This window comes from Mchenga conophoros, linkage group LG15, assembly GCF_057382185.1.
Source record: "Mchenga conophoros isolate Kocher_MC1m ecotype Shallow Benthic linkage group LG15, M_conophoros_male_GT1.1, whole genome shotgun sequence".
In the NCBI taxonomy this organism is placed as follows: Eukaryota; Metazoa; Chordata; class Actinopteri; order Cichliformes; family Cichlidae; genus Mchenga; species Mchenga conophoros.
Window position 1 is genome coordinate 4,920,159 of NC_140540.1, and position 26,566 is coordinate 4,946,724.

A 26,566-nucleotide genomic window follows, 5' to 3' on the forward strand; every position below is an offset into this window, starting at 1 on the left:
TGGAAAAGTTGGAGAACGATAATCCTGAAACTATCGGAGCATCGTATCGTCTCAGCCGGTCCTTCCTCTGCGCCTTGCAAAATTATTCACCTGTTCGTGTCAGCTGCAACAAATAAAATAAAAAAAATTGAATTTCGACTGCGCACCAGTGCTTGCTAAGTTATATTAAAATCCATTTGATGTCAGCAACATCATCTGAACAACACGCCCTTTAAAAGGTGACATAAACCTTTTTCCCTCCCATGTGGATTCTCTCTCCGTCAATCTCACCAGTCAAAACGAACACAAATGACACACACAAAGCTGTGGCCTGATTTCTTCTTTTATATAAAAGTATTACATAATGCTTCAAAATCTGATACTTTAACTCTTTCAGACAGTCTGAAAACAGCCATTGAACTGAAAAATAAAATAATTAAAAATAAAGATGATTTCACATTTTTGAATGACGCTAGTTTTCTTGGATGAGAGGATGGACATCATATAAAAAACAGGTAAACTTGGCTCTGTTAGAAGGGAGCAAAGTCTGTCTATAAGGTCCTTTGAAACTTAGGTAACAATAGAGAAGGAAGCTGATTGTCTCTGCAGTGTTTTTATTTATTTTACACATCTGCAGAACATGCATTTTCTTACTAAGCAATTATATGGTTCCACCACATCCCAGAGGTGCTCTGTTTGACAAGGCGCTTGCTTGAAGTAGGACTCAATAGATTTTTTTTTCAACCAATTTCTGTAAAATGTAGAGATGTTTGTGTGTGAACCAGTAAATCACAAGTTTCTGGTTGTTGTTGTCAGCCCATCTGACAACAACTGTGCGAAACCACGTGTACATGCCTAAATGCATCGAGTTGCTGATTAGATATTTGCATTAATGACCAGCTGAACAATGTGTAAATAAATATGCTGCACTTTATGTTTCATTTAGTATGCAGGGTGTATCAAAACGAATCATCCAATTTCAAAAAGCTAGATTTTTTAAAGTAATAGACATAAAAACTTACGGGACATTTTAAAATACATGGCTGAAGATAAACTTTTACATATACAACTCACAATGTTCAAAAGTTAAATGTGTCCTTCTCTGGTCGCATCTCCATATGATAGTCAAACTCATCTCACACATTATTGAGAGCATGTCTGGAGTCACTGCAGCCGCCAGCAGCCATGTGAAACTCGTGAATCCGTTCTTTCTTATAATACGTGTTCTGATCTTTACCAGTGAACGATACTGTGAAATCAGATGATTCCTTTTGATAGACTCTGTATTAGCAGCTTGTATTCCTGCTTCAATACCAAGGTCTCTCTTCCTAAGTAGAGTATGGTGTCAATGAGCCTTCATGGTAAAATAAAGGCTTAAAAAGCCTGTGTTCGACTGGACAATAACTTTAAACGAGATGTAACACGTTAATTTTTACCTGGTTCTTGCAATGCTGAATCCGTGATTCATTTTTAGGGAATATCTTACTAATCACTTAAAAGTTAAAACGTGCCTCAGGACCTTTACATGCTGCTCACCTGGTTGTTGAGTTTGACGTCTATTAACTACTTGAGCAAAATAATTATCCTGTTTTTCAAAATGTCCTTTTATAATTTATATTTTATAATTTTATAACCCTAACAACAGCTTACATCCTCCAAGCTCCGCATCACACAGCTTGATGGTTTACCTCAGCATTTGTGCATTGAGCAGTTACCTGGTGTGAGTCACAATGTCAGTGAGTGCCCCTCCCTCCAGGAACTCCATGACGACCCAAAGCTCGTCTCCCACCAGGTAACTGTTGTACATGTCCACAACATTTTCATGATGGTAGTCCCTCATGATCACCACCTAAAACACAGACAGAGAAATATATATGTATGTATCGTTACTAATGACACTGTAGTACACTGGCTCTGTCACTGTTATTATGCTGCTATACTTTGTTACTACACTGTTAATATGAAATAAAAATCATGCTTTGAGCCTCAAAAAGGTTTCTCTCTGAAATTCCTCAATTCAATACCATATTTAAGAATGTATGCTAAAATGTGCTACAAAAAATTATCTACAATTCCAGTGGTTTATTGAATCTATTCATGTAATTTCATTTTTTCAATATTAATTCAACTTCCCCTTTGTCTAATATGAACATGTTCTGGAGGCTTAATCATAAAAGGATTACATTCAAATTAATAGGATTACACGAAACAAATTACTTTCCCGCTGAACACCCGCTGCTCCACAACTCGCACTCATGCTTACATACATGCATTCTCTCTCCCACTCATGCACACTAAACAGAGACCAAAATACAAAAGAATCAGGGCAGAAATGCAATCCGAGTGTCGCTCAGTTCACATTTAAATACATTAGACTTTTTTTTTCCTGGGCAAATGAAATGCAGCTCATTTTTTAGCTTGTCAGGACATCATGAATGTGAGCAGTCACGAATACATTTCTTGCTTAAGGTTTTCGGCGTAAACACGTCTTCGGTTTAGTCAATAAATGTCATTACAGATGCAAAAAAAAATGTGTTAGTGGTTTAATTGCTGTGGATGGATGTTAGGGAAATAAGGGCAAACTGAACTCTTGCTGTTTGTTTCATTAATTAGCATAAAGTGGCATTTTTATTATGCTAATTAAAACAGTTTCACGACTGTCGCTTGCTTAGGCTATCAACAATCTGTGACAAATGTTAGTTCTGTGGTCATTATGGCCCCAATCTAAATCCACCTGATTAATTCACTCAAACATACGACATCAGAACTATTTGGATTATATTATGAGCTAAGGACAGTTTCTCAGGTAATCGTTGTTTGATACCTCGTTAAAAAGCAGCTCTCTTCTCTGCTGTTTTCTGAGGTCCATCTTCTTCACTGCCACCTGCTTTCCGCTGTGCTTCTCGGTGGCGATGCAAACAATACCTGTGGATCCCTCGCCAATCTTAATAAAGCTGTCCAGGTATTCCCGAGGGTCGCCTGGAGGAGAACACAAACATCGTGCCTCATTTTAATGCAACATCAGACACAAAGAAAGATATAAATGTAAAAAAAAAAACCATCTAGAAGTTGCAGTTGCATGCCTCTGCTAGATACTCAAGCTGCAGTTTATTCACGCCCTTACAGACTCTAAACACTGCTATATGAAACTCTGAATGTTAGACAGGAAACACTTGGATGTAGAAAAACAACAAGTTGCATGAATGTATGTGTATTTGGGTAAAGTGTCCATTCCGTCCATTTATCAAGTTGTCACATGCTTGTGTGTCATTTCAATGTTCCTTTAATTTCAAGTTACCAGGGTTGACCACCAGCTGAAGTGCTGCTCTGAACTGCTCATGGGAAACTCTGGAGGGCTGCGTGTCAGAGCTTGACCCCCAGGAAGGAGGCGGGTAAGCCCCTGGGGGGACGTAAGGTGACGAAGGCTGTGAGTAGGCCCCCTGGATGAAAAAGTTATAAAAAAAAAGACAGAAATAACATGGCTTATATACCTAATGATTTTATTTTCTAAAGAATCAATTTGGGAAAGAGCTACTTTAGTTAGAGATTTAAGATGGTTACAGTTAAAAACCTGGAGGAAGTGTTGATCTCAGCTAACTTACCAAAGTCACAGAGTATAATCTGCAATCTGTAGCAAACTGAATCATCACTATGATGCAGTTTTTATATGTGAAGTTAGCGAACATACTGTACCTGCGGGGTATATGGTGGACTGGGCTGGGAGGGAGGATGATGGTAAGGAGAGGGTTTGTAATGGTGAAAGATCGGGGGGTACGGCAGGTGCACCGAGGGGTAGCCAGGTGGCTTCGTGTGGCTCTGAGGTAGCTTAAGAGGCCCTCGGGGGTACGTGTCACCACCTGCGACCTGGGGACTGTCATCGCGTGATGGACGCTCATAGTCGCCCTGGAAAAGCGAGGAAAATTACATATAAGTCTAGTGTTACGCAGATGTCAGCATTTTACTGCAGTGAATACTGAAGAATTTTACTGTTAAACGTCAGCCTGTACATCCACGGTCATACACTACACCTGCAGGCACATTACTCCCGGACAGACCTAACGGAGAACATTTAGTGCACAGGACAGGGACCATACCTTATCCTTACCACCCCACCCCCTCTAAAATGCTTCACAGCTACTCCATTCATCAACCAAGAGCCTGGAGTGGACTCAGATCTGGGACACAGCTCTTCCTTAAGATTGTCCTTCAAAGTAGGGTATTGGGTATTAGTGAGAATGCAGTAGTGCTTACATGACTCAGCTTTCATTACATGACTCACAATTGGCTACAAATACGCACACTTGGAGTGGTTTCATAACCTAATAGCTTCGTCATCGTATTATGTCACATGGATCCTGTCATTTTAAGGAAAACTGGCCACAGGTCATTAACAATAGGACGTAAGTAGAGACAGGCTGATACTGTACAGCTGTCAGTGGCATATCTACGTGACAAAAGTCTGTCATTTAAACCCCAGGAGAGGGATTAAAGTGCTACAGCAAACATCAACACTACCCAGAGTGATCTAAAGTGGATTACAGCAAAGAAAAAACAAAAATTAACTTAGAAGATGAATCTGCTTTCACCCTGCAGAGACTAAACTAAATCACCTTTGCCACACCTCTCTAAAATGATCTCCAGCCAGCCTGATTTTCCCCCTCAAGAGACTCCGACTATAATAAATAAAACTCTCTTTCCTCCTTTCTTTTATTTGTCACTCTCTCTGCGCCTAATCGCTATTTCTCTTTCTTTCACAAAGAGACACACACACACGTACACAGACTGAAACCCACAAGCACAGACAGGGTAGGAGGAGGAGCCCTGATGTGTTGGGATGGTGTATAATTACATGGTGTGAACTCTTTTAATCAATCACTCTGAGGCAGGTGCGGGGGTGGCTGCTGGGAGGCCCCCGTCTCGTGCCCCTCTATCGTTGGCCAGCAAGCGCTCGCTGGCTGTCAGCCAGGGGTCTCCTGATCCATGTTGGTTAAACGCGCATTAATCTGAGTTTGGCAGGGTAATCAACAACCTAACTCAACTGTGAAATTGAATTCCGCGGTGGAACATCGTTCGGCCAGTTTTATGCTAAGGCTGCAGAAAGGGAAAGTGCCGCAACATCAATTTGTCACTGAGAGCTGCGGCACTGAGCTCACACTCGCTACAAAACAGTGAGGAAGAGAGAGAGAGAGACGGCGGCAGAGAGAAAGGAAGCGTGCGTGTGTGTGTGTGTGCGTTTGCATCTTTGTGTGTGGCCAAGTTTCTGTGCTGTCTACTATTACATCCCCAACGTCTTCCAACAACGGCAGGGAAAAAGAAGGATTTACTTCAGCGGTGTGAGTGGGCTGAACCAGGAAAAGAGAAGAAAAGGCAGAGAGTGAGCAAAGAGAGAGGGAGGTGGGTTTGTTCCAAGGTCCGTGAGCCAAGAAGAATAGTGATTCTTCAGCTGCCAGATGACTCCTTGTTTTGTTGTTTCCTTTTTTTAAACCACTGCTGTGAAAATCAAACAAGAAATATTAAAAACACCATCACATTAAGTCCAATTATAGTCACGCCTTTGAGATATGAAAGAGTAAGTTTGTAAATGCTCAAACATATTCTTTCATGTATAATTTGGCTAAATTGGCTTTCAACTCTTTACTTATTCTACTTTTTTTTTTTTTTAAATAGAAAAGCAAGCGCGCCTCTTTAAGCGTGACAACTCAAACAGCAGCAGAAATGTGAAACAAACAACATGAAAGAAAAATGACCTTCTCCTGCATCGCCTTCCTGCTGCTCTTGCATTCTCCGTGGCTGCTTTTTCTTCGAGTGGCTATTTACCGAGACACGCGGGTTAAATGGTTTTTCATCAAGGCACCCTGGGATCTACATCAGCAAACCCGGTTTCCCCTCTCGGCTCGCTGTGTGTGAAGGGAGGCATGGTGCAGAACTGTGATAGCGGCACTCGCGGGTTTAATGATGCTCGGAGAGCTTTGGAAGAATGATGTAAAAGGTGTTGTGTGAAAAGTCTGACCCCACCTTTTGCCCTCTGCTATATTTCCTGATCTATTATCTTCCACCGCAGCACACGGAGTTCTTTGCACTGAGAATTCTGGTGTAAAAAAACTACGAGTAACCGAAAGCATATGGTTACATTACACAGCCACTAACGCGTGGACGGTTCGTTTGTTCTTGTCAGTGGAGTTTCTGTGCAGAGGAATCTCTTGGGCGTCTCTCCCACTGCTCCACTGGAGCACGACACGGGCTGCACAAGAGCCGGCATACTTACAGTGCAGCTGTTCCCAAATACAATATACAATCTACTGAGTGACACTGCTGGGGGATTTTACCAACAATCACATAGGTTCCTTTAAATTCATGTTTTTTTTCTAACTTTTACAAACGTGCAAAAACCTGCCTTCTGTGTGTTTTGTTTGTGAGATGTTTTCAGTTAAAAATCTGTAATACAGTCATATAAGGGAGACAAGGTTAATTGTGTGCCATTTCCATGTCACAAAAACAAAAAAAAAATATTTCTGGGCATCCTTAACATCAAAGCCCATCTATGCGTTCCACAAAAAAGTAAGGAAATTAGTGTTTGATTGATTATTTCTTTGTTGTAACAATGTTTCATGGTAATAAATCTTATACTGTTGAAAAGCCTGTTTAGTTACCTTTAAATGGTGCCGCATTTGTAAGGAAAATGCATTTGTGGGTTGAGCAGCAGAGTTGAGCATGTGGCTTGTGCCCATAAAAAACTTGACAAATCTTCTCGTGCAAATTCCAAACAGCTTATTGACTCTTATTTGATGTCAATAGAGAAGAAATAATTGAGGAAAGGTGTTGCCACAGCAACGTCCCCGTTCAACATCCATTAACCTTCTTCGTGATCTTCCTCTTTTCCTTCTGAAAAGTCTCCTCATGTCCAAACCATCTCAGCCTTGCTGCTTTAACTTTGTCCCCAAACTGCTCAACCTGAGCTGTCCCTCTGATGTACTCATTTCTAATCTCTAAAGCAGGGGTGTCAAACTCCAGGCCTGTCCTGCAGGTTTTAGATTTCACCCAGGGTCAACACACCTGAAACAAATGATTAGTTCATTACCAGGCCTCTGGAGAACTTCAAGACATGTTGAGGAGGTCATTTAGCGATTTAAATCAGCTGTGTTGGATCAAGGACACATCTAAAACCTGCAGGACACCGGCCCTCGAGGCCTGGAGTTCGACACCTGTGCTCTAAAGCTTTGCTATTAGATATTTAATTTCTGCTGAGTTCGTCTTGACCACCGTTATGCATATTTGCATTTGTAATTCTCTTAGCCTTTTAATAATTGCAATGATAGTATATTTTTATACCTTTGTGCCAATTATGTTTCTGTTAAAACGCTATATTTAGCAGTGATTGCAGTTTGTGTGGTGCAAAGCTTCAGTATAAATTTGAACCCCAAGAACACTTGCTCCTATTTATTAATTTGTGTAAGTCAGAGCTTTTTGGTCAGTGGTCAGTCTGAGCATTAATTGAACTGTGTATAGAGCTAGTGGACACGCCAGAGGTGCAATTCTTTATGTGACATCACCTTCCTCCTTCAGAGAAGAGTAGATTAAAGCTGAAACCATCTATCAGGCAGGAAGAGCAGAAAAAGAAAACTGATGGTTGAGGATCAGAGAGAACTCGAAACACTGAAGAAGAAAATAATGTGAAAAGGTGACTGGGAGGTTAAAGTGTGTGTCACATGAGTGTACATGTATAAAATTCTCTCTGATACGTTCGTACAGACTTGTTGGGAGGATATAGTGTGTTGAAACATGGCATTTCCATTTTGCTTTAGTTACCTTGGTTAAAGTCTGTGAGTTGGCGAGACTCTCCGAAAGGCGAGGGTAGGTGTAGGAGCTGTACGGGTGGGCCTGTGGCGGGCTCCTGAAAGTCCCACTGGCGGCATAGGGGACATTTGGCTCCTGCAGCCCAGAGCCTGACCGAGATCGCTGCCTGATGGCAGGCGTGGGGCTGGTCTGGGTCACGTAGGAACTCTTGGGTCGCTTCTCATATTCGTCCCTCATGCCGCCGTAACTCCACTCACTGTCGGGGTAGTTAATCTGCTCGCTGTGTAGCGATGCACGAGACGGTGTGCCAACTGATGTGTCCCGGTAGTCCTGGCTGGATGAACCCCCCACCGATGCCCGGTAGTAGCCGCTGGAACCTACTCCGCTACCCACCGTAGAGGCCACCTCATCCGCCGACCGCCCTTTGCTCTCCAGATAGGTGTGATAGTCAGGTGGAAGTTTGCCATAGTCTGATTTCTGAGGCATGGCATCAGGGTAAAAGGGGCTGCGTATGGGGTGTGAGTGGCCATTCTGCTTGGTGAATCGATAGTGCCTGCCAAGTGCCCAATCCCCATCTATGGAGAAGCTTGGCTTGCCGGGGTCCAGAGAAAAGTCCCTGCTGGACGTGTCCAGGTCACACGAGTAGCGGGAGTAGTAGTGGTTGAATCCGTTCTCCTCTGGAGCAGTGAGGTGGCCACTGCCCGAGGGTTTGGAGATGCCTCCAGCCTGATGGGGGCCTGGCGGGCTCTCTTTACGCAGGGAGTTGGAACGTGTTACCGAAATGTTGTCGAACTCCTCCAGCAGGCCGTTAATGGATGCATCTTTGGGTGGCCGGTTCCCTCGAACAATGGTCTACAAGCAAAGCAAACACATGAAACTTAGCATAGAGGAGACTTGTGCGTCTGAGAGTTTGATGGCGATAACCCTGATACTTTGGCTTGCAGTACATTCACTTTCAGCTTCATCATTCATGTCTGAAAACTGAATGAGATGAATTGAAATTCCTGCATCATCAACTTCAGTTAACTTCAAACATTTTCAGGCAAGAGTTTCAATTCATGTGTATCAGGGCTTTGCAACAAGTATGAAATTAATCATCACTTGCATTAAATGAACGTCGGTATTTGGATTTTAGAGAACAGCAGGCACTGATCTACACAATCACGAGTTGTTGTGAGCTGGGATTGAGCTAAAAATGCATGAAGATAAAAGTCGGGATACCTCAGATGGTAAAAGGCAACCAGCGTTGGATCGAGGGAGCTAATTCCTACCCCGTTTCCCTCGCAACACATCAGCTTCAATTTCAGTGGGATGATCAGGATGCATTAATAGTCGTGAGGTTTGGTTTAGCACACCAACACACGATTACACACGCACGCAAACCAAAAGGAGCAAGGAGGACGGGGGAAAGAGAGAATGAACACGCAGGCTCGCATCTGCTTCAAAGCAGAGGCAGCTTAAACATCAGGGAGGCCGCTTATCCCCTCCTACCTTGTGTTAAACCCTTTACAAGGCTGTGTCGTGAGTCATGGGCAACACGTGCTGCAGCGGGACTACAATCTGTGAGCGTGCACGGTGCGTGTGCATGTTTGTACAGTGTCGTGAGAGTGATGGGAAAATCCACACACATCTTTTTTATCTACCAGCCTCTCCACCACTTGAAACATAGAGGAAACAGTGCGCTGGAACAAAAAGAAACATGATGCATGAGTAGCGCTGAGAGGAGGCTGAGCTGAGGAGATTATGTGAATATTCAGCTCTTACATAATTTATTTTGGAGCCATTTGTGATGATCAAACAAATCTACCGACTGTGTTTCCTGGCATTACGGCCTCCATCTGGTAAAACTAGTCTTTTAGCTGTTTAGTAAGTCATAAGAATCAAAGGGACAGATGTTTGGTTCCCACTGGGGCAGTGGCATGAAGCGCAATGATAACTTCAACAAACAATAAAATATTTGACATATTTTGCTGTGAAAACTTTGCTGATTGTTTCAAAGTGAGACAGATTTAAACGCATCGAAATTTGGATCATTTGTTTCTAGTGTTACTAAAAATTTAAAATGTACTTAAATTAATTAAAACACATTAAAAAAGACATTCAATGTAATTTGTCCCCAGTAAAGCTGCTGTTAGTACTGTGCAGTTGGACTCCTTACATTTTCAGTACAAGAGGGAACAGCTTTATAAAAGCTTTAACTACAACCAGAGATGCAGCAGAGGGACATTTTGGCCTCAAACTCAAACACACACACGCACACACACACACGCGCTTCCACAACGGCGTCTTTCTTGCCACAGGAAAGTCTGATGGCAAAAACAAAATAGTGACTAACTAAATACACACAAACGCCACCCCATCTATATATATTCCAATGACGTGCAGTATTTTTATACTATAGTCATTTAAGTGCAATATGGAAATTACCGTTCCTTATACTTGAACTAATATTATAATTCTTACTGTATTTTAGTACATTGTTTTATATTTGTTTTGTGTGACCGCTTTGACTCTAAGCTCTACATAAGATTTCCTATGTACCCAGACCCCGTGTATGTATGCAACTAGCAAATAAAGCTATTATTATAGGTATTATTATAATGCAAAACATCCATTCTTCATCCAATTCAGCGTCATTGTCAGGCTGGAGCTTGTCCCAGCTCTTATTGGGGAGAGGTACAGGTTGCTAATCTATCGCAGAGCTTGCACAACCATTCACATTCACATCAGTGGACAATTTTGTACCACCAGGTAACCTAACATGCATGCCTTTGGACTATGAGAGGAAGCTGGAGAGAACCCATGCAAGCATAGGGAGGACATGCAAACTCCACACAGGAAGGCTGATGTAAAACAAACCAAAGACCTGGCAACCTGGTTTTTGTGTTTTTATTGTAAAACCTGTGCTGATCTTTCTAAATCTTGCCTCTGACATATACACATCATACAATAATAATAAAAATGGCTAAAACTAAACACTGAAACTAATAAAACACGAAGCATTTTCAAATACACAAACTAAAAACCACTCTGGAAAGTAACTGAAACTAAACTGAATTAAAAGCAAAATAAAAACTAATTAGAAAACATAAAACTACAACAACTCTGCTATAAAAACGAGTTGCTATTAACCAGTTGAAGCTCATGGCTATCAAGGCGATTATCACCATTTAAACACCTAAAACAGAGCACATACAAAATATCAACCTCTTTGAAATCCCAGACATATAACTCAAGATTAGAGAACAGAAAAATAAGATGGCGATTTGTGTACGACATTATTTTGGCGTGTCGTTATTAGACGTTTCCCCTGTCTGCAGATGTCTGTTGCGCCCCACTCTGAGACCCGACAGTGTCACATCGCCATCGTTCTCAGACCCTCAGACAGTGCTCACGCCCTGCTGTCTGTCACCCAACTGCCATGCTTGTCTCTGCTGTGATTCCTTCATGTCACATGTGCTGAGGCAGAGTCTCGGAAAAAAATCCTGGGATAATCACCGACTGTCAGCAACATTGTGCCGGCGCAGGGATCTTCCACGTCTTTGCTCAGCTACCTGCAAAGTGTCACTGCAAACGCACTCTCCTCCTCTCCTCCCATTCATCTGCGGGAATCTAAAGTAGCAAGGTAGCTGATGGCTTTATAACCAGGGTTGCAAGCAAAAAGGTATGACAGAGCAAAAAAACTAAAGATATTTTAGCTGTTTGTGGTAACGACAATGACAAAACACACTGACGGTTTGTACTCTCTCTGAAGGGCCAGACAGGAAAGCTCTCTTCACAAACCTTTACCTCTCACTGTGGCTGGTTTTCCACACATCATCTCTCCTTTCCATTTTGTTACTTGCTACACCTCCCTCTTTCTCTGTAACACTCCAGTTGTTCTCCTCTGCTTGAAAGCTATAGGCTGTTTGGTGCCTTGAACTGGAACCCAAGGTGAAACGGCCTATAAAAGCAGTCAGTAAAATCTAGCTGAAAGGTTGGAGCTGCAGCAGGGACGGCCTTTTAAACAGGTCGCTGAATGTGAATCTATGACGCCGGGTCTGCTCTGCGTGTCGGTGAGCTGGATTTTCCTAAATAAAGCGGTTGCATCATTAAAACCGGACAACAAAACCGCTACCCGGCAATTGCCGTCACGCTCATTAGAGTTATTCTCACACTTCCTCTAAACTGTGTTAAGAAGTCGTGGTGGAACAGGGCGTGCCACAATCTAAAATGAGGCAGTCGCATCATGTTATGCAGCGTGGACGTCAGCGATTCAGAACTAATTCAATTGGGACGCGACAGTAAGGGGATGTCAGCTGATATCACAAAACATCAGCATTTCAATTTGCTTCGTAATCACTAAGACTGTGTCAAAGAGCGCGGCAGTTACAGGGGATGGACGGAGTCGGAGAGAAAAGGAGGCAAGTGGAATCGAGGAGGTGACGGGGGCCGGGGGGTGTTGCAGAAGGGAGAGGGAGACAAGGTTAATTGTGTGCCAAATCACTGTCAAACGGTCGGCATCAGGCCTGGAAATCTTCCCATTAATTTGAATTAGGGGCTTCCATAACCCCCTTCTCCAGTCCTCCTCTCCCCTCTTCTCCCCCTGTCCTCACAGCTCTGTGAGCCTTGTGCGCCGGTCGTGTTCCGCGGCGGCTGTGACAGCAGCCATATTTCACCGGCGTGCGGCGTTGGCCTGTCCTTTAGTGATAAGCTGTAATAGATACTCGCCACGGCCTGTTCAAGGTAAGCACAGGAGAGAGCGGAGGGGAAAGCGAGGAGACGAGGGGAAATAAAATTAAAGGAAATGAAAAGGAAAGGAGATCGAATTTAAAACGATACAGTGGGAATGAGAAGACGGGGAAGTGTGCAGAAGAAACGGGAAACACGTGGGGGGCGGGAGTGGCTGAATAACAAACTATGCAAAGATGCAGGGAAGAACTGAACAACAGAAGGAAAGACAGGGGGAAGAATTACGGAGAAGGAAGGATGGAGAAGAGATGAGGGAAGGGAGGGAGAAAGGGAGTCATGAAAAATTAGCCTCATTGGGAGATAAGGGGGGGATTAACCTTGCTGGTAATGAAGGGAGGGTGTGATGGGAGGATGGAGGGAGGAAGAGAGGGAGAGATAATTAATGAGCTTGCCCTTCCCGTGACTCCTAGCTAGAACCCTGGTTTGGAAGTTGCGCTTCACTGGCCAGCCGAGTCCCGGGACAACCGAGAGTCCGAAGAAGGAGCAGCGGCTCTGTGCCTCTGTTTCCTCTGCACTGCTGTTTTATTTCTGGCTTTTAAAAATGCTGCATAACCAGATAAGTTAAGCTGTTAAGTAACTAATCAGTTAAGGTAAAGCTCCTGTTTTTTGGACTATTCACACTGGTATGCTCAATTAAATTTTACTTTGGCACTGGAAAGGAGATTTTGTTATTTGTGACAAGGCATGCTGAAAAACAAAAAACAAGACCACAAAAGTTCTATCGAGTAAAGCTGTGTACACACCAATCACACCAATACAGGAAAAAAACGAAGCCACCCCTCTTTCTTTAGATTTAGCAAGGAAAATGGGAAATAGGTGCAAACATGTGCAAACATCAGGGAAAAACTGAGTTTGTACAATTTTAACTTGAAAGTCAATATTTGGTGTGACCACCTTTATTCTTCAACACAGCTGAACTCTCTTAGGCAGCTTTCTTGTCATTTCTTTAAGTAGTCTTCAGGAATAGTTCTCCAGGCATTTAAACCTCTTGTTTGGATGTTGGCTGACTTTTGTTCTGTTCTGCCAAAATGATCCCACACTGCTTCAATAATGTTGAGCTCTGGGCAGGCCAATCCATGACTGTTAGCGCTCCATTCTGTAGTTTTCTATCTATTTTACTGTATTGGTAGTGTGTTTGGGATCACTGTCATGCTGAAAAACGAGGACACTGCCAATACGATGCTTTACATCATAGTAAATCAAAGTCTGACGGCGCTTTTCTGCATTCATAATTCTGTAAATTTTGCAAAAATAATATTTTGCGTCTGTCAAACTGTGTTATTTTTGGCATTTTTCCACACATTCAGCAAAAGAAATGGGAACAAATAATGCATTTTTCAACACGCTTCTAGTAACAAAGTGCCTAAAAATACAATGTAAAAGTGCTTCTTTGCCAAATTGTTAGTTATGTGTATGTGGGTCATTAGGTGCCTTTATTTTGCTACCACGATTTGGGTCAGTGTTTGTGTTTTTAAAAAAAAAAATTTTTATTGAGAGAGAGGAATATACATTGGTCGTTTACAATTACAATACAATTTGTTCCCCTCACATATTTGTTTTGTTTTTTTCATACACGAACAGATACAATAGTACACACACAGACACAAATGCTTAAAAAAATAAAAAACAAAAAAACCCAACAATAAAAACTCCCAAACAAACAAACGAACAAAAAACACCCAAAACAATAGACAACAAAAAAAAGGGGAGGGGTGATAATATTAATCAGCTAGTAAAATGTTTAACGACTTGCAATAATTTTCAAAAGGGCCCCAGATTCAATCAAATTCTCCATATTTGGCCTTTATTTAGGTCAGTGTTAAATGTCAAATAAAGAAGATAAGGTACAAGGACTGAACTGAAAATGAGTAGAAAGACTTTGAAAGCTCTTTAGAAAACCTGGAGAACTATTGCTCCATTTTACTTAAAAAATTACAAGAAAATCTGGCTCCTTCAAAGCAAACTATAAAGAAATGAATGGTGGCTCAAGACGTTTTCACCAAAGTAGTTTGTAAAAACTGTTATATAGCTTCCCATTTGGATGTCCAAGGCCTGTTCTGAACCCTCGCATCACCATGGTGGTGTTTTGGAATGCATATGTCAGCATCTTGTCATTAAAACCTAAATTGTACCTGTTTCATTTACTATAAATTGGATCATAATTTATAAAATAAACATCAGTTTATATTAACTAAGGCTGAAAGTAGTGAGCGAGGCCGTGCATTCAGGGACTACGGTGTGTTCACACCGAACGCGATGGACGCGAATAGAGCGTCAGGTTTACATGTAAAGTCAATGGAAAGGCGCGATGACGCGCGATTGCGGGTCCCGCGAAAATTCGGAAGCAGATTTGCGTCGCGAAAACGCCAAAACGCGTGAAACGCGCGTCAGTGTAGCGCGTCTGGCGCGTTTGACTCGCGAATAAAACCACGCGCGTGAGTTTTTGTGTTGCATTTTGTGCATATGCGCGTTTCGCGTCTACTGCTCGAGTTGGAAAAATCTGAACTCCAGCGTCAAATCGCGCCGCGACAACCAATCAGGAGCCTGGTGACGTAGCTGTTACCTAGGTCAAAGGGGCAGATCCAGCCAAAGCCTTTCATACTTCAATGGAGGGGAAGGCTAATCAATGCGGTAGCAAACAACTCGGAGCTGTACAACACCAGCTGCTTTCAGTACCGAGACAGGAATAAAAAGGACCGAGCTTGGAGGAAGATATGTGAAGAGATCAGGCAACCTGGTAAGTTCATTCATTTCTCTTTTGAAAGTTTTCACTGACCCGGGAAAGCAGCACAAAAGCTAGCAAGCCACCGCTATTTTCCCACTGACGTACAAATACCGTTCTGCTTTTATGCAGGTTGTCATTTAGGAATATATTTTATTGTTTATTAATAAACAGCACACAGTGGTCCCGCTGTTCATCCGTCACTGCTTTGCTTTTTCGCTGATTTTTTATTGCACAGTACAGCATTGCATTCTGCAGCCTGATTGACAAATCTCCTGCGCTTGCCAAATTTATCACGTTTGGTTTTGATAACCATCGCGTCCAATAGAAAAAACAGCACAAAAACACCCATAACTATGAGCCTCATTCGGAAATAGACACCTGCACCGTGAGGGAAAAAGGCGCACGAAAGTGGCGGGCAGATGAAGACAAACCGCGGCATAATAATACTTTTACGTTTTGCAATCTACAAAGGTTTGCACTTTGAGAATCAATTGTGAGAACTGTGACCAGGGGCTAGTTATTCTGAGAACCCCTGCAATAAATGAGGGACCACTGTCTACTCTACGATTATTATATCCAACCTGTTAACATTTAATACTGTATTGATAGAACCAACTGATTCTGCAGCAGAGCATCCCCAGTCCCTGAGCTCCTGCTGCTGCACCCACAGATATGTACAGCAAGCACTGATACCTTTTTAGTCGGTGGGATTCCCTTGTGATCACCTTTACTAAATATCTACAACCAATCTGATTATATCCTGTTATTGTTTTTGTTTTTTTTTCAATGTTGAAATTAAAATCTAGTAGCAGCCTTCTCATTTCTTTGTGTTTTGTGCTGTTTTACAGGCCCACAGAGGAGGACGGCTCCGAGGCAGATGAGGGACGGGTCCCAGGACGGTCCATCGGCGGTGGAGCTGGCCATCCTGGAGTCACTGAAGAGGCCACACCAGTCTCCAATGGAGCATTTCCTCCTCAGCCTTGTTCCTGCTCTGGAGAGCAGCTGGTCCTTTTTATTCCTGTCTCTCTGTAAATTCTTATATTTTATATATTTATGTTTAATGTTTTTCTGTTTGAGACTTTTAATATTATTTCAAATAAATGTTTATAATGACTAATGTCTCAGTTCTACTACACAGCAAATGTTGGCACACAACTTGACACATGTAGAATTTATTTCATATTATACTAATGACAAAATATACTGATACAGTGGGATGCAGAAGTTTGGGCAACCTTGTTAATAGACATTATTTTCCTGTATAAATCGTTGGTTGTTACAATAAAAAATGGCAGTTAAATATCATACAGGAGACACACACAGTGATATTTGAGAAGTGAAAAGAAGTTTACTGGATTTACAGAAAGTGTGCAATAATTGTTTAAACAAAATCAAGCAGGTGCATCAATTTGGGCACCACAAAAAAGAAATGAAATGAATATTTAGTGTATATCAATGTGTGTGTCTCCTATATGATATATGGGGTGCCTTTGTCTGGATGTGCTTCCCATCCAGAGCTGCACAGCACAGAGGAAAGTTCCAGCGCTCCTGGAATCCCTCTGTGATGGACCGCCAGTCTCCAGGTGAAGGCACAGCCATGAAGTCGTCCACTAGACAGTCCCAGATGGACGTCGCTGCCTGGGGGGTGATCTGGCTCACCGTGGACACACCGACTCTGAAACTGAACGCGATGGTCCTGAAGGAGTCCCCGGTGACAAGGAACCTGGACAAAATTGTTCAAAATCAGTATTATGTGTACTGCAGTTACAAAATACATTATTCAAATTCCAAAATACTTTTGTGATGTCAGATTTAAATCACAAAACTTAAATCTTACATAAAACGTTTTGTAATTATAAGGATAATTACAAAATGTATATTAGATAATATCTAAAACAGTTGTGTTTTGTTTTAACTTTAACATATCATAATTTGATTGGTAGCAACTTTCACAACTACAGTGAGCCAATCACTCATAATTCCTAAACATGTCAATCAGGTAGGAATGAAGTAAGACATTAATAGAAATAAAGAGTTGTGTGTTGACATGTAGCCCTTTCCTTCCTTAAATCATTAATATTTTTGAAAAATTAATCTGTGATAAGACAGCTTATCAAGATAGAACCATGTAACTAGAGATGAACCAAACTGTTCACAGTTTTATCTAACTCTGTTTTAATAAAGGCTGTGACCCCTGCTATAGAGTCTGACAGCTGCAGGGATTATATACAAATATTCAACTATCCCAGAATTAAACCAGGTCTAAATAAAAAGGAGTGAGTATCACTACAAAGGTTAACTCAGTGGTCCTAATGCTACAGTTTGATATCAGCAAACACCGAGCGCATACATTGATGTGACACCACAGCCATGCTATCATGCAAACACTGATAACAGCATAAATCGAATTAAATCGGGACTTGATGAGAGCTTCTGAGTATCACTAGAAATATTATAAAGAGTCGTCTCTGTACCACAGTTTGCTTTCAGTAAACACCGACAGCATTCACTGTTAGCATAGCACATCCATGTTAGCAGTGTATAACTGGATGGATTAGCATATTAGCACAGATATCAATAAAGGACTACCGTATTAAATAGTTTTACTAACCTCAGGCAGACGGACAGGCGCTCTGCAGGTGGGATTGAGCGCCTGTAGTTGGTGTCTAGGCGGGCGATGCTGGGACCGACGAGGGAAAGCAGGTCCTCAAACTGGCCGAGTGAATGACGGTGATAGCGCTGGAATCGGCCGTCATCCAGACGCAGCTCCTGGAGCAAGTGGTGAAACTCACGAAACTGCTCATGCCTCTGGAGGACCTGATGGACCCAGGTACGGCGAGGACGTCTTTTACGCTGCTGCTCTGCTCTCCACAGTACATAGAGAAGGGAGACTCTCTCTTCAAGCGCTAGCTCGATAGCTGCCATCTTGCAAAGATACCAGTCTGGCACAACTCCCTCCCACATTCCTCCCACATTTCCGGTTCACGCGCGTCAAAATATCATATTTTGACGCGCGATGGATTTTTCTTGGACACGCGTTGAGACGCGAATGTACACGCGTCAAATTAGGGGCGTTTGGGGCGTTTTATTCGCGTCCATCGCGTTCGGTGTGAACACACGGTAATAAAATCAAGTGAGTCTTGTTTTTCACACAATTCGCCCTCTACTGGCCAGTATAGAGAATACACTTCCGCATCTGCATCACTTTTAATACTCGAAAGATTTGTCCATCCTTGATGCACAGTCTGTTTTTAGAGATCAGCCACTTTGTCACAGTTTTAACCATATGTAGATTTTTTTATTAAGACAGTAAAAACATTATGACTGATTAATATATAAATACAGAAAATCTTAAATTCCAACCCACTGTGTCAAAATGCGTTTTTTAAACAGGTTTTACCCAAATGCTTTCAAAAAACTTCAAAAAAACCATAGCCACTTGGTGATGTGCATACATTTGGATCTTGCATCTTTCAGTCCAATAAAGTTTAGAAGCTACATTTCAGTGTGTGAAAACGCTCATGAAAGCTCATCACCTATTACACCCTCATGAAAAGCATGCACACGCTGCAGCAGCTTCGCCTACTCAGCACACCCACTCCCAACTCTCAATGATGCCACCATCATAGAAATCTCCTTTTTTAAAAACAAAAACAAAAACAAAACAATGTTTGTATAAATCCAGCGATATACTCAAGTAGAAATGGGAACGTGGACACAACAGAAGTCATTCTAACACTCCAACCACATTTTCCCTCTCTCTCCCTCTTTGTGTATTAAATCCCAGCCTCTCTGTGAACCTCTGTCACGACTCACACAGCAGAAACCCTGCATGCGTGGGTATTCACACACACACACACACACACACTTAGACTACTACTAGCACTGCTGCTGTTCTGAAGTACTCCCTGCTTTCGCATCAGTGACCAATTTGTGAACAGAAGCTTACCGCTGTCTGAGAAAGATAATATCACAGAGCCCTTCAGACAGCAGATAAACAGACCACTCACGACTCTCCTCTGAGCGTCACGAGACTGAGCAAACTCCCTACAGCACTGATTAATAAAGGATAAAATAAAGCATAGCTGATGCATTAACAGAATAAAGATATTGTTTGTTTGTTTTTTTAAAAAGCAGCCAATATTCACAGAGTAATAAAAAAATTACATCATGTATTTGGGAATTCTCTTATATAAGCAGCTCTTTACAAGACAATGCATGAAAAGAAAACAAGAAAACAAGACATGGATTTTAAAAGATAATCTATCATGATTTAGGTAAACACAGAGATAGCTATTCATATCCTCCAGCCCCCTCTGCTGGATAAATGCGGTAAACACAACCAGCTGCTAGAATTTGCCTGCTCAAAAGCTGAAAGGTATTAAAGCTTCTTAACCCTCAGCAAAATTCAGTGAAAATGATATCCTCAAAACTTTTGGCCATTTATTAATGCATAAAATATTTCATATAAACTTTTTTGTCCAGTTATAATGTATCTATAATACTTCTTAAACACAGTTATTAATATGCAGCTTATATAAGTTATATAAATACTATAAGGATAGAATATGGAACACGATTTTACTTTATTTTTTTATTCAAGTTTAAGATTCAAGATTGTTTTTACACACTCAGCTTCAAATGAGCTGCACACACCAAGTAATTTAGAAAGTTAAAAATATTTAAATATACAAATAAAATTCATATAATTCTGAAAACAGTAAACATTTCCTTATAATTTCTTTGAAAATGACTGGAAAACAATACACTACATAGAATCCAATGCCACAAAGCGCCTGGTGCACAGTTTTTATTCTGATGTTAATGCCAGAGGTTTGGAAGTCTGCAGTTAATGAGTTGGCAGAGCCTCAACAATTTTTACCCACAATGCAGCTCAGTAGTCAGTGAGCCTCAGCAGCTTTACATGGTCTGCCACGTCATGCTGGGCTGAGTTGCTGTGGTTCCTAAAGGCTTTGCAATATTAGCACTGAAACATAATAATGGAATATCTAGTAAGGAAAACATTTCATAAATTGACTAAAACGATGCCATTTGGTACAAAGTACTAATAAAATGAGTTGTGCATTAGTTTATTATTATTTTTTTCCAAAGGAAGTTCATTTATAAAACAGCATCACTTTAACCCAAGCAAACCCTGGACCCTTTAAGAAATGTTATTCTGCCTGTAATATTATATTGCATATGAACCTTATTTTACTCCTGTATTTTATTCTATTTGTGTAGTACTTAGTCTATTTTATAAAAAGTGTTCTTTCTATTTTGTATAGTATGCTATTCTGTTTATCTGATTCTATCCACGGGCGACCGTGGCTCAAGAGTCCGGAGTTCACCTTGTAATCGGAAGGCTGCCGGTTCGAGCCCCGGCTCAGACAGTCTCGGTCGTTGTGTCCTTGGGCAAGACACTTCACCTACTGCCTACTGGTGTTGGCCAGATATGGCAGCCTCGCTTCTGTCAGTCTGCCCCAGGGCAGCTGTGGCTACAACTGTAGCTTGCCTCCACTAGTGTATGAATATGGGTGGATGACTGGGTGTGTAAAGCGCCTTGGGGTCCCTAGGCGGGACTAGTAAAAGTGCTATACAAATACAGGCCATTTACCATGTTTTTCTCTTAATTTTTTACTGTTCTTCTACTTTCTGCCGTGACCAAAAATTTCCCATGTGTGGGACTAATAAAGGTTTATCTTATCTTAACCTATAAGACAAATTTTCCTTTTTCTTCTGTGCACTAAGAGAGAACAAGACCAGTTTACAGAAGCACTCAGAACTATTAATTAACTATTAAAACTATTAAGAGAAGCAATGTTTTAAGCCAAAACCCAAACATATTAAAACCTGTTTTTAAATGCATTAAATTAACGTATTTGTCTCCTTAGACACGAAAATGAATGATACGATTCCAGAATGAGCTCCCAGGAGTGGCAGTGTTTTGGGGGTCGTGGAGAACCCCCAAAATCAGAACCAGCACATTAATTGTGAATTCCATGAACCTGAATATAAATCACGTGCATTTTATATTCACTGATAAAGCCTCAAAGTACAGTGCAGCTTCTGGTAATCAGATTCTCTAAAGTACACATCTAGTGCATCTATTACTAACTTGAACAGCCGCTCCTGACCTCTAAGTCAAAGTTCAATATGACCTCAGCTGGTGTGCAGGCTGATTATTGACTGATTATATATAAGAAGACTTAACAAAATAGTTTCACTGAGTTTTCTACATGTTATGAGCTGTTCTTAACCAAACATCAACAGAATTATTCAAGGAGCAAATTTTGAAATGATTCCATGATTAATAAGTTATGAGCTGACCCGTTTCCTCAGGCCATCCTGCTGTCTGTTAGTTAATAACCATCAACATCATGTCATCCTGCGGCAGAGAAGCTGCATGCTGAGGATTTCATTAAATAGCATCAGACTTAATAATCAATTTAGACATAAAAAAGTATTCTGTTAAAGTTGACTTTAATATATTTCAGCATATAGAAATGCTTTTATCCAAAAAAAGAACAAGGAAAGAAGAAGGAAATTTCAATACTCTTAGACTCGTTCTCAACTTTCACGACGAGAGGGCTCATACATCCTCCAAACTTCTACATATAGGAGTGAAAAAACAAAGCGGTTAAGAAGCTTAAAGTGGCTTCTCACAATGTGTAGGTGTGCTGATGGTGACCCCTTGTGTAGTAAAACAAGGACTACAATTTTGCCACCAGAAACGCCCCCTGAGTTTCAGGACAGTAAATACATACATGCATCAGGCAACATAGCGCAGCTCCATCACACCACAGCTTCATTCAGATCTGTCTTTTCATCCATCCATCCATCAATCAATCTTCTTCCGCTTGTCAGTTCAGGCCAGGTCGCATGGGCAGCAGCCCAAGCAGAGAAGCTCAGACCTCTCTCTCCCCAGCCGATTCCTCCAGCTTGTCTGGGGGAACACCAAGGCGTTCCCACGCCAGCCGAGAGATATAATGTCTCCAGCGTGCCCTGGGTCTACCCCGGGGTCTCCTCCCGGTGGGACATGCCCGGAACACCTCACCCAGGAGACGCCCAGGAGGCATCCTTGTCAGATGCCCAAACCACCTCAACTGGCTCCTTTTTATATGAAGGAGCAGCTGCTCTACTCTGAGCCCCTCCCGGATGGCTGAACTTCTCACCCTATCTCTAAGGGAGAGGCTAGCCACCCTTCAGAGGAAGACATTTGCGCTGCCATCTTTTCATATCTAAGTAAAATCCTTTAATATAATCCAAGGTTACATTTTACAGAAAATTAACTCCTTTTCCAACACCTATGCAAAGTATAAGATGTAGAATTCCTAAAAATCACAAGTGAGACTGAGAAGGCTGAAGCATTTTAGGTCCTATTAGTAAACACAGCAGGCTAGTAAAAAAAAACCCAAACTATTTTAATGACAATTAATGTCAGTAGAGACCTGCTCAGCTCAATTCCTCATCTGTATTTTTATTCTTGAGACTGTAACTGAGTCATGTTTGGCATGATTCACAGTGAAATAATCCTTATTTGTATTTGCTTGAATCCTTGAGTTTACCGTTTGGATGCCACTTAGCTCCCTTCAGTTTAACTCTTTCCTCCACAAAGATGACATTAAATGAATTTTAATTAATAAATAAACATTAATGGATAAAGATGTGGTTTGATGACCATTACAAAAGTTTCAAGGTTTTTCCAAGAGTAGCTTAGGCAGAGATCCCCCTCCCTAACTTCTGATAGAAACCCAGTCATTTTGTTCTATATGCAGCCCTGACACATGATAGAAATCACTCAGTTCAGAAAAGAGCTTCATCAACGGCTCCTAGTAGGTTTTCAAGGGGTAAAGAGCAGTGTTGGGCAAGTTACTTTAAAAAAGTCATTAATTATAGTTACTAGTTACTTCTTCAAAAAAGTATCTGAGTTAGATACTGAGTTACAAGATTCTAAAAGTAATTGATTACTTGAAAAGTAACTATTGCGTTACTTTAAAAAAACGTTTAACCCTCTGGGGTCCAGGGTATAATTGGCCATTTTTAACTACTTTTGATTTTCCCTCCACATTTTATCTTTAAAAACTATTTACTTTGCCTTGTTTGGTATCATCCTTTTCAGCACAACCTCACGTGTCTGAATTTACAGTCATGTTTTCATTTTGATATACTGTATTAACACAACTGATCTAAAAATCAGACAAAAAACATAAAATCCGAGTAGAAAAAGTTCTATTTTTTACTGTAAAAACCACAAACATGTTTAATGAATCATATTTCATAACTTTAAATGCAAATATAAATTGTCGATTTTAAAATCATAAAAGCACAAGTTTTGCAAACAAAGTTATTTGCATCCATTTACCTTTTACCTTTTGTTATAACCATTTCAAACTATTCACAGAACAATCAGCTGTTCTTCAATAAGATGCCACACAAATTATTTGTGCCACTCCAAATATTCCTGTCCACTATAAAGGAGAACATCACAGCCTGATACCTGCAGGTCTGACAGCAGCAGGTGTATCACTCCTGTTTCTACCTGGAGACAGCAGTCGCCTCATTGTTCTGACACACAACACAAAACTATCCACAACACTACACACTAACTACACAAGACAACACATTAACTTCACACTCCGAACACGCTAAACGTCACAAATCTCTCACATCTCAAAACTCGCTCTCTCTCTCTTTCTGCTGTCTCTCTTTCTTTCTCTCTCTCGCCGTCACTCCTAAAACTTCCCCCTCTCCCTAAACAACCAAATGTCATGTTGCCATATCATTTTTGATTGGTCGACATGGTGCATTTTTCACACAATTTAAAAACTGGTATATATCACCTTGTTGCTTTGGGATCTTGAAGTGGTCATGTGATTGGCTTATCACGACTACTTTATTCTTCCTCAGTCAAACAGCAGCACTCATGCGATTGTTTTGCCCCCCTAGCTCCAGGTGTTGTGCCAAAAAGTGATCGTTGGGCAGAAAGTGATTACCGTCTGTGGTAGCGCGTGCAGCTGCTTAAAGCTGTAGCGCCCAGATTACTTACAGCTACTTCCGTACAACTGATATAAGATACGGTAAGCTGAACACAGCTTCAACCGTCTGTTTGTTGAAAAACAGTAACACGACCGCACCGCATTTTCTTGTTAGTAACAGTAATGGCGTTGTAACGATAGGAATAGTAATTAGTTAGATTACTCGCTGTTAGTAACGCCGTTATTGCCATCACTGGTAAAGAGTTAAGTCCACCTTCTTGTAGTTCGACTTTCTTATCCTGCTGAAAACAACTACTTAAAGCAGTCTGAAGCCCAAGCCTTTCACTCGTAGGGTTTTCTTGTACTGCTCTCATTATTTGAAACTTTGGAGATGTTTTATATGAGCATCCACCAATCTGGTTGTTAGCTTTCTAATGACAGAAACACATGAAAAGAAACAATGTCCCTTATGAAATCAATACAAGATGCAAAATGCCCTGTGCTTTTGTTTGAAGAGCGTAACTTCCACATACATCTAACCAGAACTTTTCTTGCATTCAATCACATTAGCCATATTTGGTTAGAAAACCTGGTCTCATAGGAGGGACAGACACCGGCAACCCAAAGTCCACGTGACCTCCAGAAACTTCTAAATGCCTCTAGATTGAAATTTTAATTTGCACACTGGCTAACGTTGGCTAACACTGGCAACTATTGTTTAAGACAAGATTCGCTGACCAGTCTATAGCCCTGTGTGACTGGGGCTTTAAATACGCTTCACAGTTCTTTGAAATTATTTTTGGGAGCTGAAACACTGGCAACTACTTGTTACAAGACAAGTACAAGACACAATTATTAATTATTAAGGAAATGCAAAAATACAGCAAATATTTGTGATTTCAGTCTTTTTAAAACTATCTTTTTAAAAAAATACATTCAAATACAGAAAAAAACAAGCATCTGAACTGCTCATAACTTAGATAATAAAGCTGAAACCTTATTGGTCACTATATCATATAACCCTAACAGAAGCCTGTGGCCCATCAGCATGTCTATACGTATCATTCGGAAAGCATGGCTGGAAGAATAGTGGTTACTTGTTTATGTGGGTCATGCTGCTGGAAGCCCTCTGTGTAGCCCCTTACACCAGCTGCTGAGCACTGGTGGCTATGTTTACCACCAGTGACATGCCTACAACCCCCACAGCTCCCAGCCAGTAGCTCAGACTAGCGTGACCCAATCACCTCTGACCTCAACCTCAGCTACAAGCTCCAGGATCCATGAGTCAGACATGATCCAGCGCATGGAATCAAGAATGATTTCCAGCAAAAATGGATTAGTGGTGGAGGCATAATGAAATACAAACATACAGTCAGAGCAAATCCCCTGATCTTAAGCATATTAGTGTAGTAAAGCCTGGACACTCTTTTTTTATCCATTCCTCTAAGCACTGGCAGATTAAGGCTGATTCAGAAGCGGGCAGCAGAAATTTTCTAGAAAATATAATATTAAAACCCCCCCAGAATAAATACGTTTCCTTGCCAGTTTGGCCATATATGTGGTGGGAATAATGTTGTTCTTTTTTGAAAATTCTCCAAGTGAGCACGTCACTGCCCGAGAAACTCTCTGATCTAAAGGAGGAAAAAGGAGAGGAAGCAGAGAGCGGGAAGCAGAGGAGGAGATCAATTTGATGTCTCCCAGTTATCTTCTTGTCAACTCAGAGACAGATAAACAGACAGCTTCCCACTATAGATTAATTACACCCCAGCGCTCATTAATCGGAGCCCCGTCAGCCACTACAGACGCCTACAACACGCTGCCACCCCTATCACTGCTAAGTTGCTACTCCCCTTTCTCCTCATTAGTCTGCTTTCCTGTTATCCTTCCCCCCCTCATTTTACCTCTCACACTCAAACATACATGTATTTACTTTTACCTGCAACTAACAAGACTACTGCATATAAAAAAATAGCAGACATGACATGTTTATGTAATTATAAAATGTTAGCATGCTAACACACTGTCAAATACAGGTAAGCTAGCATGAATTATGTTCCTAATATCCTTTGCACAGTGTGGGAAAAGTTTGTAGAACCACTATTAAGAGCACTTATTAAAATTCATTCTCATTTAGCTAAAAAAAAGTATATCTTTGAAACTGAAATTATCATTAAAAATCGGTTTGCTCATGAGCTACCAGTGTGGCGCAGGGCTAACATAGAGAAACAGACAACCATTCATGCTCACATTCACACCTATAGCTAATTTAGAATCATCAGTTCACCTAACATGTTTAAATCTTTTGACTGTGGGAGGAAGTCGGAGTGACCGGAAAGAACCCACATGGTCATGGAGAGAA

At 41.3% G+C, this 26,566-nt stretch overlaps 2 protein-coding genes across 5 annotated transcripts in view; both read right to left on the bottom strand.

The window, feature by feature from the left end:
- Positions 1 to 26,566, bottom strand: part of pak5 (p21 protein (Cdc42/Rac)-activated kinase 5) — an 87,685-nt gene that overhangs the window by 7,019 nt on the left and 54,100 nt on the right. For all 4 annotated transcript variants that reach the window (XM_085246682.1, XM_085246680.1, XM_085246681.1 and 1 more), the window contains 5 exons: positions 7,786 to 8,625; positions 3,673 to 3,882; positions 3,278 to 3,419; positions 2,804 to 2,958; positions 1,695 to 1,828 (listed from right to left, as the gene is read on the bottom strand). In XM_085246682.1, the coding sequence (XP_085102808.1) occupies positions 1,695 to 1,828; positions 2,804 to 2,958; positions 3,278 to 3,419; positions 3,673 to 3,882; positions 7,786 to 8,625 (1,481 nt within the window). The remainder of the gene's footprint in view (positions 1 to 1,694; positions 1,829 to 2,803; positions 2,959 to 3,277; positions 3,420 to 3,672; positions 3,883 to 7,785; positions 8,626 to 26,566) is intronic.
- On the bottom strand, positions 16,047 to 18,352 carry LOC146557548 (uncharacterized). Its single transcript, XM_085246687.1, has 2 exons — positions 17,841 to 18,352; positions 16,047 to 16,952 (listed from the first exon to the last, which is right to left on the bottom strand). Exons 1-2 carry the CDS (start codon positions 18,191 to 18,193, stop codon positions 16,682 to 16,684), a joined length of 624 nt encoding a protein of 207 aa, XP_085102813.1. The 5' UTR covers positions 18,194 to 18,352; the 3' UTR covers positions 16,047 to 16,681.